Source organism: Cricetulus griseus, chromosome 5, assembly GCF_003668045.3.
Source record: "Cricetulus griseus strain 17A/GY chromosome 5, alternate assembly CriGri-PICRH-1.0, whole genome shotgun sequence".
NCBI classification, from domain to species: Eukaryota; Metazoa; Chordata; class Mammalia; order Rodentia; family Cricetidae; genus Cricetulus; species Cricetulus griseus.
In genome coordinates this window covers 180,884,329-180,895,878 of record NC_048598.1, presented here as the reverse complement: position 1 = coordinate 180,895,878, position 11,550 = coordinate 180,884,329, and the positions used below count along the sequence as shown (strand labels likewise).

At 53.9% G+C, this 11,550-nt stretch overlaps 1 protein-coding gene across 1 annotated transcript; it reads left to right on the top strand.

The window, feature by feature from the left end:
- The first annotated feature begins 121 nt into the window (after positions 1 to 121).
- Tedc1 (tubulin epsilon and delta complex 1) lies at positions 122 to 10,829 on the top strand. The gene is made up of 8 exons (XM_027416683.2): positions 122 to 335; positions 444 to 522; positions 899 to 1,101; positions 1,585 to 1,740; positions 2,132 to 2,230; positions 6,289 to 6,375; positions 6,749 to 6,928; positions 8,230 to 10,829. Exons 1-8 carry the CDS (start codon positions 201 to 203, stop codon positions 8,557 to 8,559), a joined length of 1,269 nt encoding a protein of 422 aa, XP_027272484.1. The 5' UTR covers positions 122 to 200; the 3' UTR covers positions 8,560 to 10,829.
- The last annotated feature ends 721 nt before the right edge of the window (positions 10,830 to 11,550 follow it).

Below are 11,550 nucleotides of genomic sequence, written 5' to 3'. Positions count from 1 at the left end.
TTGGCGAGTTCCAAAGTCCCGGGCCACGCCCACCAGACCCCGGAAGTGCCTGCCTACGGGATAGACTGGTCGTCACTCAAACGCCAGCCTGACCGCTCATTGGACCCGGGCAGAGAAGGCGGGCCCGTCCCAAGCGGCGATCCGTGGCTGGTCCCGGGCGGGCCCGGGCGGGCGATCCGAGGCTGCCTGGTGCTGGCTGCATGGGGCGGCGGGGGCGCCGGGTGGAAGGGGCGGCCAGGGCCCTGCCTGAGGCGATCGCTGCGCTGAGTCGGTCCCTGCCCGCTGGGCCCAGTCCCGAGATCTTCCGCCGGGCTAAGTTTGACCGTCCAGAGGCGGTGAGGCTACCGGGGTCGGGGTCGGGGTCGGAGTCGGGGATGGTGTTGTCACGGGCCGATGTAGGCGATACCTTGATGCCCGCTGACTGCCAACCTCCTTCGCTGCAGGCCCCAGCGCTCTGGCAGCTTCTCTTCCGCGTGCTCTCACCGCTTGCTGCAAACAATGCCTCCACCGACCTTGCACCAGGTGAGCCCCGCCCTCCCTGAAAGCCGCGCCCCAGGGCCCTTGTTGCCACTTCCCCAACTCGGTCGACCTCACTCTGCCCTAACTCAGTAAGTCCTCCTTTTTCAACTCCAAAGCCCCCTCCGGCAGGCACCCCCATCTCTAGCCGCTCTGTCCCGCCCACCTCCTGAAGTCTTGTTTTCCACCACCCTCTCCCTAGCTCACCCTGGCTGGCAATGGCTCTGAGACTGGCCAACCGTTCACAGACATCCTGCCCCCGGGCCTCCTTTGTCCACTCGGAGCGGGTTCTCAGCTTAGGGGTGCACCCGGGTCCCCGGAAGGATCCAGGTGACATCTCCAGGTTGGCACCCCCTGACCTGGTGATTTCCTCCTACTCCAGAGGCCCAAGCCCGCGTGGTGAAGTCAGCACTGGTCTCCCAAGGCTACCCTAGGTCTGCGCTGTTGCAGTCTCCCGAGGGTGGTTCTCAGGGGAGCCGGGAACTGCTGCTGGCCCTGTCCTGGCTCCTGGCACGAGGGCCGTGGCTTGAGCAGCTGCTTGCCCAGACCCGTGTGCAGTTGGGTGATGAGTTGCCCCAGTGTGAGGTGAGTATGCAGTGAGGCTGTATGGGTTTCTCTGTGGTCCCAAGTGACATGGTATCTGCCCTTGATGCAGTCTTCAGAAGGGCTCATCCAGCTTCCGGGCTGAGTATATATATATATATATATATATATATATATATATATATATATATGTAGGACATATATATATGATGTATATATGGGATGTATATATGGGATATATATATATATATACATATATAGATATGGTGTATATATAGGATATATATATATATGATGTATACATAGGATATATATATATGATATATATGTAGGATGTATATGTGTTGTATATAGGGTGTATATGGGATGTATATATGGGATATATGATATATATATATGTGTATATATATATATATATATATATATATATTCATGCTTCTATGTTAGCAGCACACCTCCCTGTCTGCTCCGCCCTTTAAGATGAGATGGGGTGTATAGCAGGGCTGACTCTTGTTCCCTCTCTAGTGTGATATCCTGGCCAGCCGTGAAATTCCTGCACCCCACGTGCAAACAGAGAGACCGGTGGATCTCCGACTAGTGGAATGGTTGATGGGAAAGCTGCGGTTTAGGTGGCGTTGCCTTATGTCCAGTCAGCAGGAGCAGTGCACCCTCCTCAGCAAGGTAGCCCAGGCACACGGCTCTCCATACTGGACCCATTTACCCTGTGCTCTGCACTGCCTTTCCCTGTGGTCTGTCTCTGTCAGCACTCTTGGCTCACTGGACCCACCGCTGGGGTCCCCCAGCTCTGGCCCGTAGGCTAGGCCTCCCCTTTATCAGCGGAGCAGGGCCCTGCGCACATTCCGTGTGTCCTCCTGGTGATCGAGGTGTGGAAGCCCTGGGTGAAACTGCCTCGTGTCCCAACTCTGCATCCCCTTGCCCCGGCATTACTGGTTCACCCTGAGCCCGGCTCTGTCCTTCCTGGTTATAAGTGGTCTCTAAGGCGCCCACATCCAGCTGAGAGAGATCTGGCTGCAGGGTGGTTCCACAGCCTGGGTGTATCACTTTGTTGCAGATCCACCTGTACACCAGTGGGTGTCACAGCCAACAGAGACTTGGCCATCTTTCTGTTGCCGAAACAGAGATGCTCAGGGACCCAGAGAACGGTCAGCAGGTGAGTGTTGGCTGGGTACTGGAGTGGGTGCTGCTGCCTGGGGTGGGGCGCAGTCTGTTGGGGACTCCTGGGCTAGGATTAGGCTTTGACTTCTGTGTCTCTGGGTATTTTCCAAACCCACTGTCATTCGCTATTGTGGGTGACCAGTATGTCCCTTAGGATTCTCCCTGTTCCATTGATGCCCAGGAAGGCAGACTAGGTATTGCATGCGCCTGTTATCTGTCCAGGCACTGTCGGGGTTGGAGGGGTGCCGTGTCCAGGAGGGGGGACCACTGGGAGGAACACTGATCTCAGGTCTGGAATGAAGCTGCCAGCTCTATCTGATGTGTCTGGAGCTGTTAGAGGGCGAGTATGCGTGGGGATAGCTAGCTGCTCTTCAGAGCCTGGGGCTAGGCTCTCCAGGGGTCTGCGTGGGGAGGTCTACTGAGGTAGGTCAGTGTACAGGCCCTGGTTGTTTGTAGGCCTCAGTTCTGCTTTGCTGCCCAGGAGCCATTTGGTTCTTGGCAAGCCCGGCTGCCCTAGGCAATGGGCTTCTGATGTTCCCAAGTATACCTAAATCTTAAGAGAGTCTGGGGGCTGGAGAGATGGCTCAGAGGTTAAGAGCACTGACTGCTCTTCCAGAGGTCCTGAGTTCAATTCCCAGCAACCACATGGTGGCTCACAACCATCTGTTATAAGATCTGGTGCCCTTTTCTGGTGTGCAGATATACATGGAAGCAGAATGTTGTATACATAATAAAAATAAATAAAATAAATAAAAAAAAAGAGAGAGAGCAGACCTGGAAGACAGCAGGCCATGAGACCTGGTGATGAGGTGGCTACTGTCTGAGGCTGAGAAGAGCATCAGTATTGGCCCCATCCCAGCTTCTCCCAGGATATTCAGTTCTTCCCACTTGTCCCCCTCCCCCCATTGTGCTGACCTTCCTCCTTGTCTTTCTAGGGCCCAACTCACCTATCACTGGTTTCTTCCTTTTGGTCAGCTTATCTCTGGGGTTTACTGGTTAGGTCCAGCACTGGTCATCACTTAAGGGCTAGACTATAGACCATGCCGAGTGGTTGACTGGCTGTTGGCATTGGACATGTATTGCAGCCAAGCTGGAGCTCAGCTTGGGTGACATCTTCTTCTAGGCCCAACTCCCTTCCTTCTGTGGCCCAGGACTGTACTCCTCCACCTTGTCAAAAGTCTGTCCTGTCCTGTGGCTGGGCAGGTGGGACTGGAGGATCAAGGGGTGAGGATCAGATGGCTAGAACCCTGGTTTCCATGGTTTCTGTCATCTTGCCAGGCTCATACTGCAAGGCTGGTTGGGAGATTCCAGATTGGGGCTTCTGTGCCCTGGGTGCTTTTGTTGTTGTTTTTGTTTTTTCGAGACAGGGTTTCTCTGTGTCCTGGAACTCACTTTGTAGACCAGGCTGGCCTGGAATTCACTGACATCTGCCTGCCTCTGCCTCCCAAGGTGTGCACCACTGCCTTTAATCCCAGCACTCTGGAGGCAGAGGCAGGTGGATCTCTGTGAGTTTGAGGCCAGCCTGGTCTCCAGAGCGAGTGCCAGGATAGGCTCCAAAGCTACACAGAGAAACCCTGTCTCGAAAAACCAAAAAAAAAAAAAAAAAAAAAAAGGTGTGTGCCACCACCACTTACCTGCCTGGCTCTCTGGGTGGTTTGTTATGCCTTGCTGTGAACCAAGTGTGTTCACCTGGTCTGGTGTCTGACCATTGGTGCCAGCTGGACCTGTATCCCTGAATAAATCCTGGGCTGAGCCCAGCCTGTTAGGGCCAGTGCTTGGCCTTGCGGTGCTGAGACAACATTTGAAGATCCTTTTGTTTTATTTTTTACTTTCATCCATTCTTTGTGGATTTCACATCATGCATTCTGATTCCACTTATCTCCCCATTTCCTCAAATCTGCCCTAGCTGCCCCCCCCAATCAAAACCATTTTTTTTTTTTTTTTTTCCTCGAGACAGGGTTTCTCTGTAGCTTTGGAGCCTGTCCTGGCACTCGCTGTGGAGACCAGGCTGGCCTCGAACTCAGAGAGATCTGACTGCCTCTGCCTCCCGAGTGCTGGGATTAAAGGCGTGCGCCACCAACGCCTGGGTCAAAACCAAATTTAAAAAAAAGAAAAATCAAAAAACAAAACCAAGCAAAAAATGGCCAGGTGGTGGTGGTGCCAGGGCAGCCTCCAAAGCCACAGAGAAAAACAAAACCCAAACCAAACCAAACAAAACAAAAAACCCCCAAAAACAAAACAAACCAAAAATAAATAAATAAATAAATAAAAAAGGAAGAAGAAACTTTGTCACGGAAGCTGTGCTGTGGCCCGTTGAGTCATACACAGTTTACCCTTTAGCCCATTCATTTTTACTCACAAGTGTTCATTGCCTGGAGTCATTGGTCTGGCTGGAGGCCTCTGGTTTCTGCTACACCACTGATCACACCACTGATCACGGCCCCCACAGGGGTTCCTCTTGGCTAGCTGTTGTTAGCCTGTGTCATGGAGATCCTGCTGTTTTTGGAACTGACTCCCTTGGATCACAGCCAGGTCCTCCCATGCTAAATCCAGTGCTGCCTGGGGCTTTGCTGTAGGACCACTGGGGGCGTGCTGGGAGGGAGTGGTTAAGGCACCTCTAGCCTCAGCAGCTTGTCTGTGCTGATGACACAGGACTGGAGTTAGGTGAACCAAGGCCACAGATCAGCTTCTTCCTGTGTGTGTTTGTTGGGGTGCTGGATAAAGCCTGGATCCAGCCCACCCACAGTCAGGTCCCGGGAGTTTCTGGAGTGACGCCTGCATGGGTGTATTAGCAGTCAGGCATGCATGCTGCTGCATCCCCAGTGCTTTCCCTTGGTCAGTGTAGAGTTCACGGCCTTCTGTTTGCACCCTCTGTGTTGTTGCTGCTACTGGGGAGGAGGTTCGGGGCGATAGCTGCATCAGGAGACTGCAGAATTGAGGGTGGAAGGTGGAGGGACTTATTTGCTCCTCCATCCCACACTCACAACCCCACAGTCTAGGGGCACGTGGCCTCCTGGGGATTATTCTTGGAATCTGTCTTATCTGCTTTTCTGATGGTGTGTTTAGGTACATTGTGGCTGTGGGTAGGGTCTTTGCTTTTTGGTGCTGGGTGGTAGGCCCGCAGACAACCCTGTGTGTCCCCCTCACCCTGATCTGGTCCCTTATGTCTCTCACCACTCTTCCACCTCTCTCCATGGCTATAGTGGCTCTGCCCCCTGTCTGTGTTGGGCTTGCCCCAGTGGACTGGCCTTGGCTAGCATTCAAGGTCTCTCTCCCCAGTTTCTCAGGCCATGGACCCTTCCTGCATCCTCTGTGAGGGGCAGGGGTATAGGTCTTAGGTCAGGAGGGCTTGGCCTGGGCTGTCTTCTGCAAGCGTCCTCTCTGGGTCCCCCATCCAAGTGTCAAGGGTGGAGCACTTAGGTTCTGTGTGGGTTGGGCCTCTGACTAGACTTGGCACCTGCAGGGCATCCAGAGGTACTCTCAATGTACAGACTACTAAGCATTCTGTCTTCTAGGAGGAGCAGGTGTGTTGGATGATCTGTGTTTAGAAGGGCGCCTCCAAGTTGGGGTTCCCAGCCAGGAGACCAAGGGAGGGAGACAAGGAGCTTCTGGCTCCAGCCAGTCAGTGTTCCTCAGGAAGGAGAGGTCAGAGCATGGGGATTGCTCTGCCCCTGATGCAAAGCTGCTAGTGAAGGACTAGCAGGCTTTGCTCTGCTGAGAGCAGGCTTTGCTCTGCTGAGGGCAGGCTTTGCTCTGCTGAGGGCAGGCAGTGGTTATCTTCTGACCTGGCCCCGCCCTTCCCTCTCCTGCATGAGCTGCGTCCCATGGCCCTGTCCTGTGCACAAATCCCCAGCACCTTTGGGGGTTCCCAAAGTTACATGGGATGGCCCAGCAGGCTCCGCAGTCTTGGGCCTCCTCATTTGTTCAGGCTTTGGGACAGCCTCTAGTCAGCGGACTGTTGGGCAAAGCACTCTGGCCAAAGGCCCCCTGGACTAGGGCTTGGCCTGGGAGGTGGTCAGGGACAGTCTGGCCCAGCTGTGTCTTTTTCTCTAGCTTCTGCAGGCACTGGAGAGTGAGAACATCCGTCTGGAGGCAGCTTTGGAGTGGCGGCGCTGCGAGCTGGTCTTCTGGCAGTGGATGGTGAGAAAGTCTTCCCTGCTGCCCCCACCCTTCCTGGCCCTGGCCTTGGCCCTGGCCGGGAGCCCTAGGCTCATTGGTGGTAGGGTTTGGAAGATCCTCCTACCTTGAGGAAGGAGGAGAGAGGGGGCTCTAAGGGGTCCTCTGCTCAGGACATCTTCTGGGCCTCAGCGGAGGCCTCATGTTTCTGGTCCTCACCTCTGGTTCTCCCAGAAGTCTTCTTTCTGTGCTTCCCTGAATGCTAGAGAAGTGGTAGCCGGGGAGTCATGAGCTGCCCTGTCCACAGTGGGACCTGGGGAGGCCACCCCTGCCCCATCGACGTCTACATCTTCTGTCCCCATGTGTGTCCCTGACCATCTCACTGGGGTCTCTGCAGGATACAGTTCTGGATGCCTGTTCGTTGGAGAGTCCCGCTGTGACCTCACAGCCCACAGTGCTGCCCATGATCTCTGAACATGGGCTCCGTGAGCTGGCGCTGGTAAAGCAAGAGTTGCAGGCCCTGCAGGAGGAGCTCCAGGAAGTGGCTGAGCCCCGGCGGGCGGCATGGGAAGCCCAGGTGAGCTCCCAGGCAGCTGCTGTGCCCCACTCTTCCCAACCCACCCTCCAGCCCTGCCTTTTTTTTCCCCCCTAATCTGGACGTGCTATTTTTTTTGGGGGGGGTGTGCATTAACCATTTGACTAAGTCTCTGGATGAATTACCTTACTTATTTGGATTAAATTTGATGGTGGATCTCTGTGAGTTCGAGGCCAGCCTTGTCTCCAGAGCTAGTGCCAGGATAGGCTCCAAAGCTACACAGAGAAACCCTGTCTTAAAAAAACAAAAAAAAAAGTTTAAATTTGATGGTGATATATTGGGACAGCAAATTCCAACAGCATCGGCTTGCAGGGAAGGGGCCCTGCCATCCTTCACTGCCACCTTCGGACTTTCCCCAGGGACCCCCATAGAGAGGTAGGCAACCCCGTGCAGACTGCCTGCCCTTGTAACCCCATTCCACCATGCATATGCCTGTTGGTCAGCCATACGGCCCCTGCACTCAGGAGGCAGAGGCAGGCAGATCTCTGTGAGTTTGAGACCAGCCTGGTCTACAAGAGCTAGTTCCAGGACAGCCTCCAAAGCCACAGAGAAATCTTGTCTCGAAAAACCAAAAAAAAAAAAAAAAAAAAAAAAAAAAAAAGAACCATGAAGGCAGAGCCCATGTAGCAGAGCACCCAGGACTCAAGGTGGCTCTTTGGGGTCTTTGGAGTGGCTTAGTGGCTGCGAAGACCTCGTCAGTGTGGCCTTCACTCCAGGCCTGCCATCTACAAGATCTTTTGATAGGGTCTGCCTTAAGGGTTAGAAGTAATACCCTATGCCCCCCCACCCCCACCCTAGCAGTGGGAAGACAAACGGTGGAACAGGTTGGTGGGGGACGCTGCACTGAATCCTGGATGTAGTGGGTGTCTCTGGAATCTTCCTTTATGTCCTGAAGGGTCTCACGGAATGTGGTAGACTAGAAAGAAACTGCCCAGTGGTCCAGCAGCCAGTAGGCCTGGAGCCCTGGAGAGTTGAGGTTAGAGATCCTGCTGCCCTGGGTTTTGGGTCCTTGTGTCCCAGCTGGTGCTGGTGTGGGCTCCAGGTACTCTCTGAGGGCCAAATGTTTTCAACCTAGCCAGTTGTTTTTTTTTTGTTTGTTTGTTTTGTTTTTATTAACTGGTCCCTGGGATGGCCTGTCTTTCTGTGGTGGGAATGATCCATGAGCTAACACCTGGCCTTCAAGTTCTGGAGCTGCAGGGTTGTTTGGCGCACCTGGGCCTGTCCGTCATCCTGGGAACAGAGCTGCCCTTGGCTCAGGTGCCTCTCTATCTTCTCTCATACAGGTTGGAGGCATAGGTCAGCGGCCAGAGTGGAGCACCATAAGGAAGACCTTGCAGGAAGCGGTCGAAAGGGAGTTGGTGGCCCTGCAGGGTTCCTGGGAGCCATCCAGTAACCCTGCCCCGCCCCAAAGACCCCATCGGCTGGTGAGAAGTAAGGACAAGTCACCAGGACCCCAAGGCCTGCAGGCAGCCAAGGTGATCAGGACACTGAGTGCCCAGGAGGCCTCTCTGAAGAGTGTATTGCACCAACTACAGAGTCAGTGTCAGCGGGAGTTGGCCAGGCTGGCTGGTGCCCTGCCTGGCTTGATTTGGATCATGGCTCCTGGTCACTGAAGGCCCCAGGATGTGCCCACTTGTGTAGGGGTCTTTATAGGGTCTCAGAGGAGCAGACTGGGGCCGGCGTGGGGGCAGAGGTCCAGAGCCCTGTTGGCTGCAGTTTTGGAGTCGCCATGGGCTAGTCCTCCTGAGAAGTTTGGAGGGGACCTACGCATGCATGGTAGAGCTGTCTGTGGGGATACCAGGCTGCTGCCCTCTTCCACTGTTCCTTTAACGTCCTCTTGTTGGGACACTGGGATATTCGTGGTGCATGGTTGTCACTGTGCTGGAGTCACACATGCCCCACAGTGCAGGAAGTATTGTGCCTCCCCTGAGTGGAACAGCTCTAGTTGTTTCCCTGTGCCTCCTACAGCAGAGTCTCTTCCTATACTGGGCTACGGATGTGCCTGACGTGTGTGTGTGTGTGTGTGTGTGTGTGTGTGTGGTGTGTGGTGTGTGTGTGTGTGTGTGTGTGTGTGTGTGTGTGTGTGTGTGTGTGTGTGTGTGTGTGTGCGTGCGCGTGCGAGCGCGTGTGCTCTGTCTGGGGGAGCTGGATGGATGGGAGCCCTGGGGGCTCTGCCTGGGAGAGAGGAGGAGGGGAAGCTTCGGCGTGTACAGAAGGCCTTTGTTCCGAAGGCTGCTGGGCCAGCTCAGGTCTCACAAAGCAGCCTGTGTCCAGGATGTAGCCACAGCCTGGTGGGATGGCTCTCTCCTAGCCCAGGCTTCTCCCAGCCAGCGGGCTCTAGCCCTGGCTTCCTTCCTATCCCCAGCTCCAAACAATGGCCAGACACTGGACAGGTGGTAGGTCCCACTAGGCAACCTCTAGCCTCCTGCTAAAACTCAGGTCTGAGGCCATGACCAGACTCTGGGCACCTTGGACCCTCTGCTAGAACTTTCTCTCATGGGGTTTTCCTGCTTGCCTGCTGTGGTGTGGTAAGAGTGACGGCTCATGTCTGGGCTGATAGTCCTGGTACTGGTGGCCTCTGGCCCTGGGGCAGGGCACCATGCTGGTTTGTCCCAGTGACTGTTCCTAGCACACTTCCGGAGGACTGGTGTCTAACAGGTTCTTCCTAGAGTTGCTCCTAGAGTCACTGGAACCTCCTGCCTGCTGCTGGGCCTCTGCTATTCCTTCTGGCCTGCAGCTCCCTCCCCCGCCCCATGCCCCATCCCCCATCACCCGCCCCCCTCACGTGTGGGTTCCAGCTCTGGTCCAGGGCCTGTGGGAACAGGACTGTCCTTGGCTCCTCATGACTGTGATTTGGGCTATAAACAAGTCCACTTAAGCTCCCTGCCTCTGAAAACTGCCCTGCTATAGGATTTCTGGTGGCCCTTTGGAACTTGACCTTAAAAATCTAAATGCAGCTGGGCGTTGGTGGCACACGCCTTTAATCCCAGGCTTGGGAGGCAGAGGTAGGCAAATCTCTGTGAGTTTGAGGCCAGCCTGGTCTCCAGAGAGAGAGTTCCAGGATAGGCTCCAAAGCCACAGAGAAGCCTTGTCTAGAAAAAAAAAAAAAATCCAAACACAGACCAGCTGGAACTTAATCCCGTGTGTGTGTGTGTGTGTGTGTGTGTGTGTGTGTGTGTGTGTGTGTGTGTGTCTCACTGGGACTCCGGTCTGAGATCTTTCGAAGGAGAGAGCCCATCATAGGGGCTAAAACATAGGACCCATCCTTGGTCAAGCTGTCGGGAGTTGTCTCTTGGGAAGGACTTCAGTACCAGCTTTTTCCGCACACAAGGGCTTGAGACAGCTCACATATATTGTCTCACTGTTCTGTGTCCTGAGCTTCCACAGAGTCAGGTGGGAATAAAGCCAAGTGTCAGTTGACCACAACCCTCTCAAATTGGCGATGCTTGGTGTTCAGGTGTCCTTGCCTGCAGCCTAACATGGGACATTATGGGCCACCTGACACTATCCCCCCCTGACTTTGAGGGAGAGTGACCGAGTTGTCCCTAACACCCCAACCCGATCTTAAGGTCAGGAGGATCTCATACTGACACAAGGACTAAAGCCCTGGCCACCCCAGGCACATTGGAGACAAGCAGGCGGAAGCGGGGGCCCTGCCCTGAAACCAGAGAGGACATGCTTCCCACCCAAGGGAACCTACTATGCAAAGACAAGCACCCCTGTGCTTGAGGCCACAGGGGAATACCCGAGGTGGTTTTCTGACACCAAAATATGCTGACTGTGAGGGGAAGTTTGGTCATTGCAACCCTTATCAAAGTTAGAAACTTGTGTTTGTTAAAAGACAACATAATAGGATGTGTCTCAGTGGTGGAACACTTGTCTAGCTTGTGTGAAATTGGATTTCATTTCCATCTTCTCGGCTGGGGGTGTTGTTGGGGGGACAGTTTGAGCTGGGAGTGTCAGTTGCATTTGTAAGCGGTTTGGTATAGATATGAGTATTAGGATGTCAATAATACCTGAGCATAGGACAGGAACCGAGAATGCCTGACACCTAAGCCAGAATGCCATCTTCTCAGCAACCAGTTAAACTGGAAGAAGGGTGTGCTGAGGTACCGCTTTGGGTTGGTAAAGGACTGCTCTCAGTGGAGCTGAAGAACCACTTCGGGGCCTGTCCCAGAGAAACAGTGGTGTGTGCACAGAAGGCCTGCAGGGACTGCCCAGTAGCAGAATGCATAACGCCCACAATGCTGTGAGAAGCCAAGGATGATGCAATCCTGAGTGTAAAAACTCAAATCTTGAAGCTAGATGAGTTGTGCATGCCTGTAGTCACAGCACTGGGGTCTCTGTGAGTTCAAGGCCGTCATGATCTACAGAGTGAGTTCCAGCCAGTGCTATTACACAGAAAAACCAAAAGAAAAAAAAAAAAAAAAAGGCCCCGTGTTTCAGTATGACATTTAACAAGGCCATAAAATAAATAAAAAAGCAAGGCTAAAGATGCACCTGGTACCAGAAGATAAAACCCAGACATAAATTGTCCAGCAAAAGACTTGCACAATAACCTCATTCACGGCGTTTGTGCTAGAACAGGTCGAGGTGTGGGTGCT

Bases quoted from the DNA above. Each gene is read 5' to 3' on its own strand.
- Tedc1 (XM_027416683.2), top strand. From the start codon at position 201: ATGGGGCGGCGGGGGCGCCGGGTGGAAGGGGCGGCCAGGGCCCTGCCT. The intron at 523-898 runs GTGAGCCCCGCC...CTCCTACTCCAG, and splicing joins CTCCACCGACCTTGCACCAG to AGGCCCAAGCCCGCGTGGTG. The intron at 1,102-1,584 runs GTGAGTATGCAG...TTCCCTCTCTAG, and splicing joins ATGAGTTGCCCCAGTGTGAG to TGTGATATCCTGGCCAGCCG.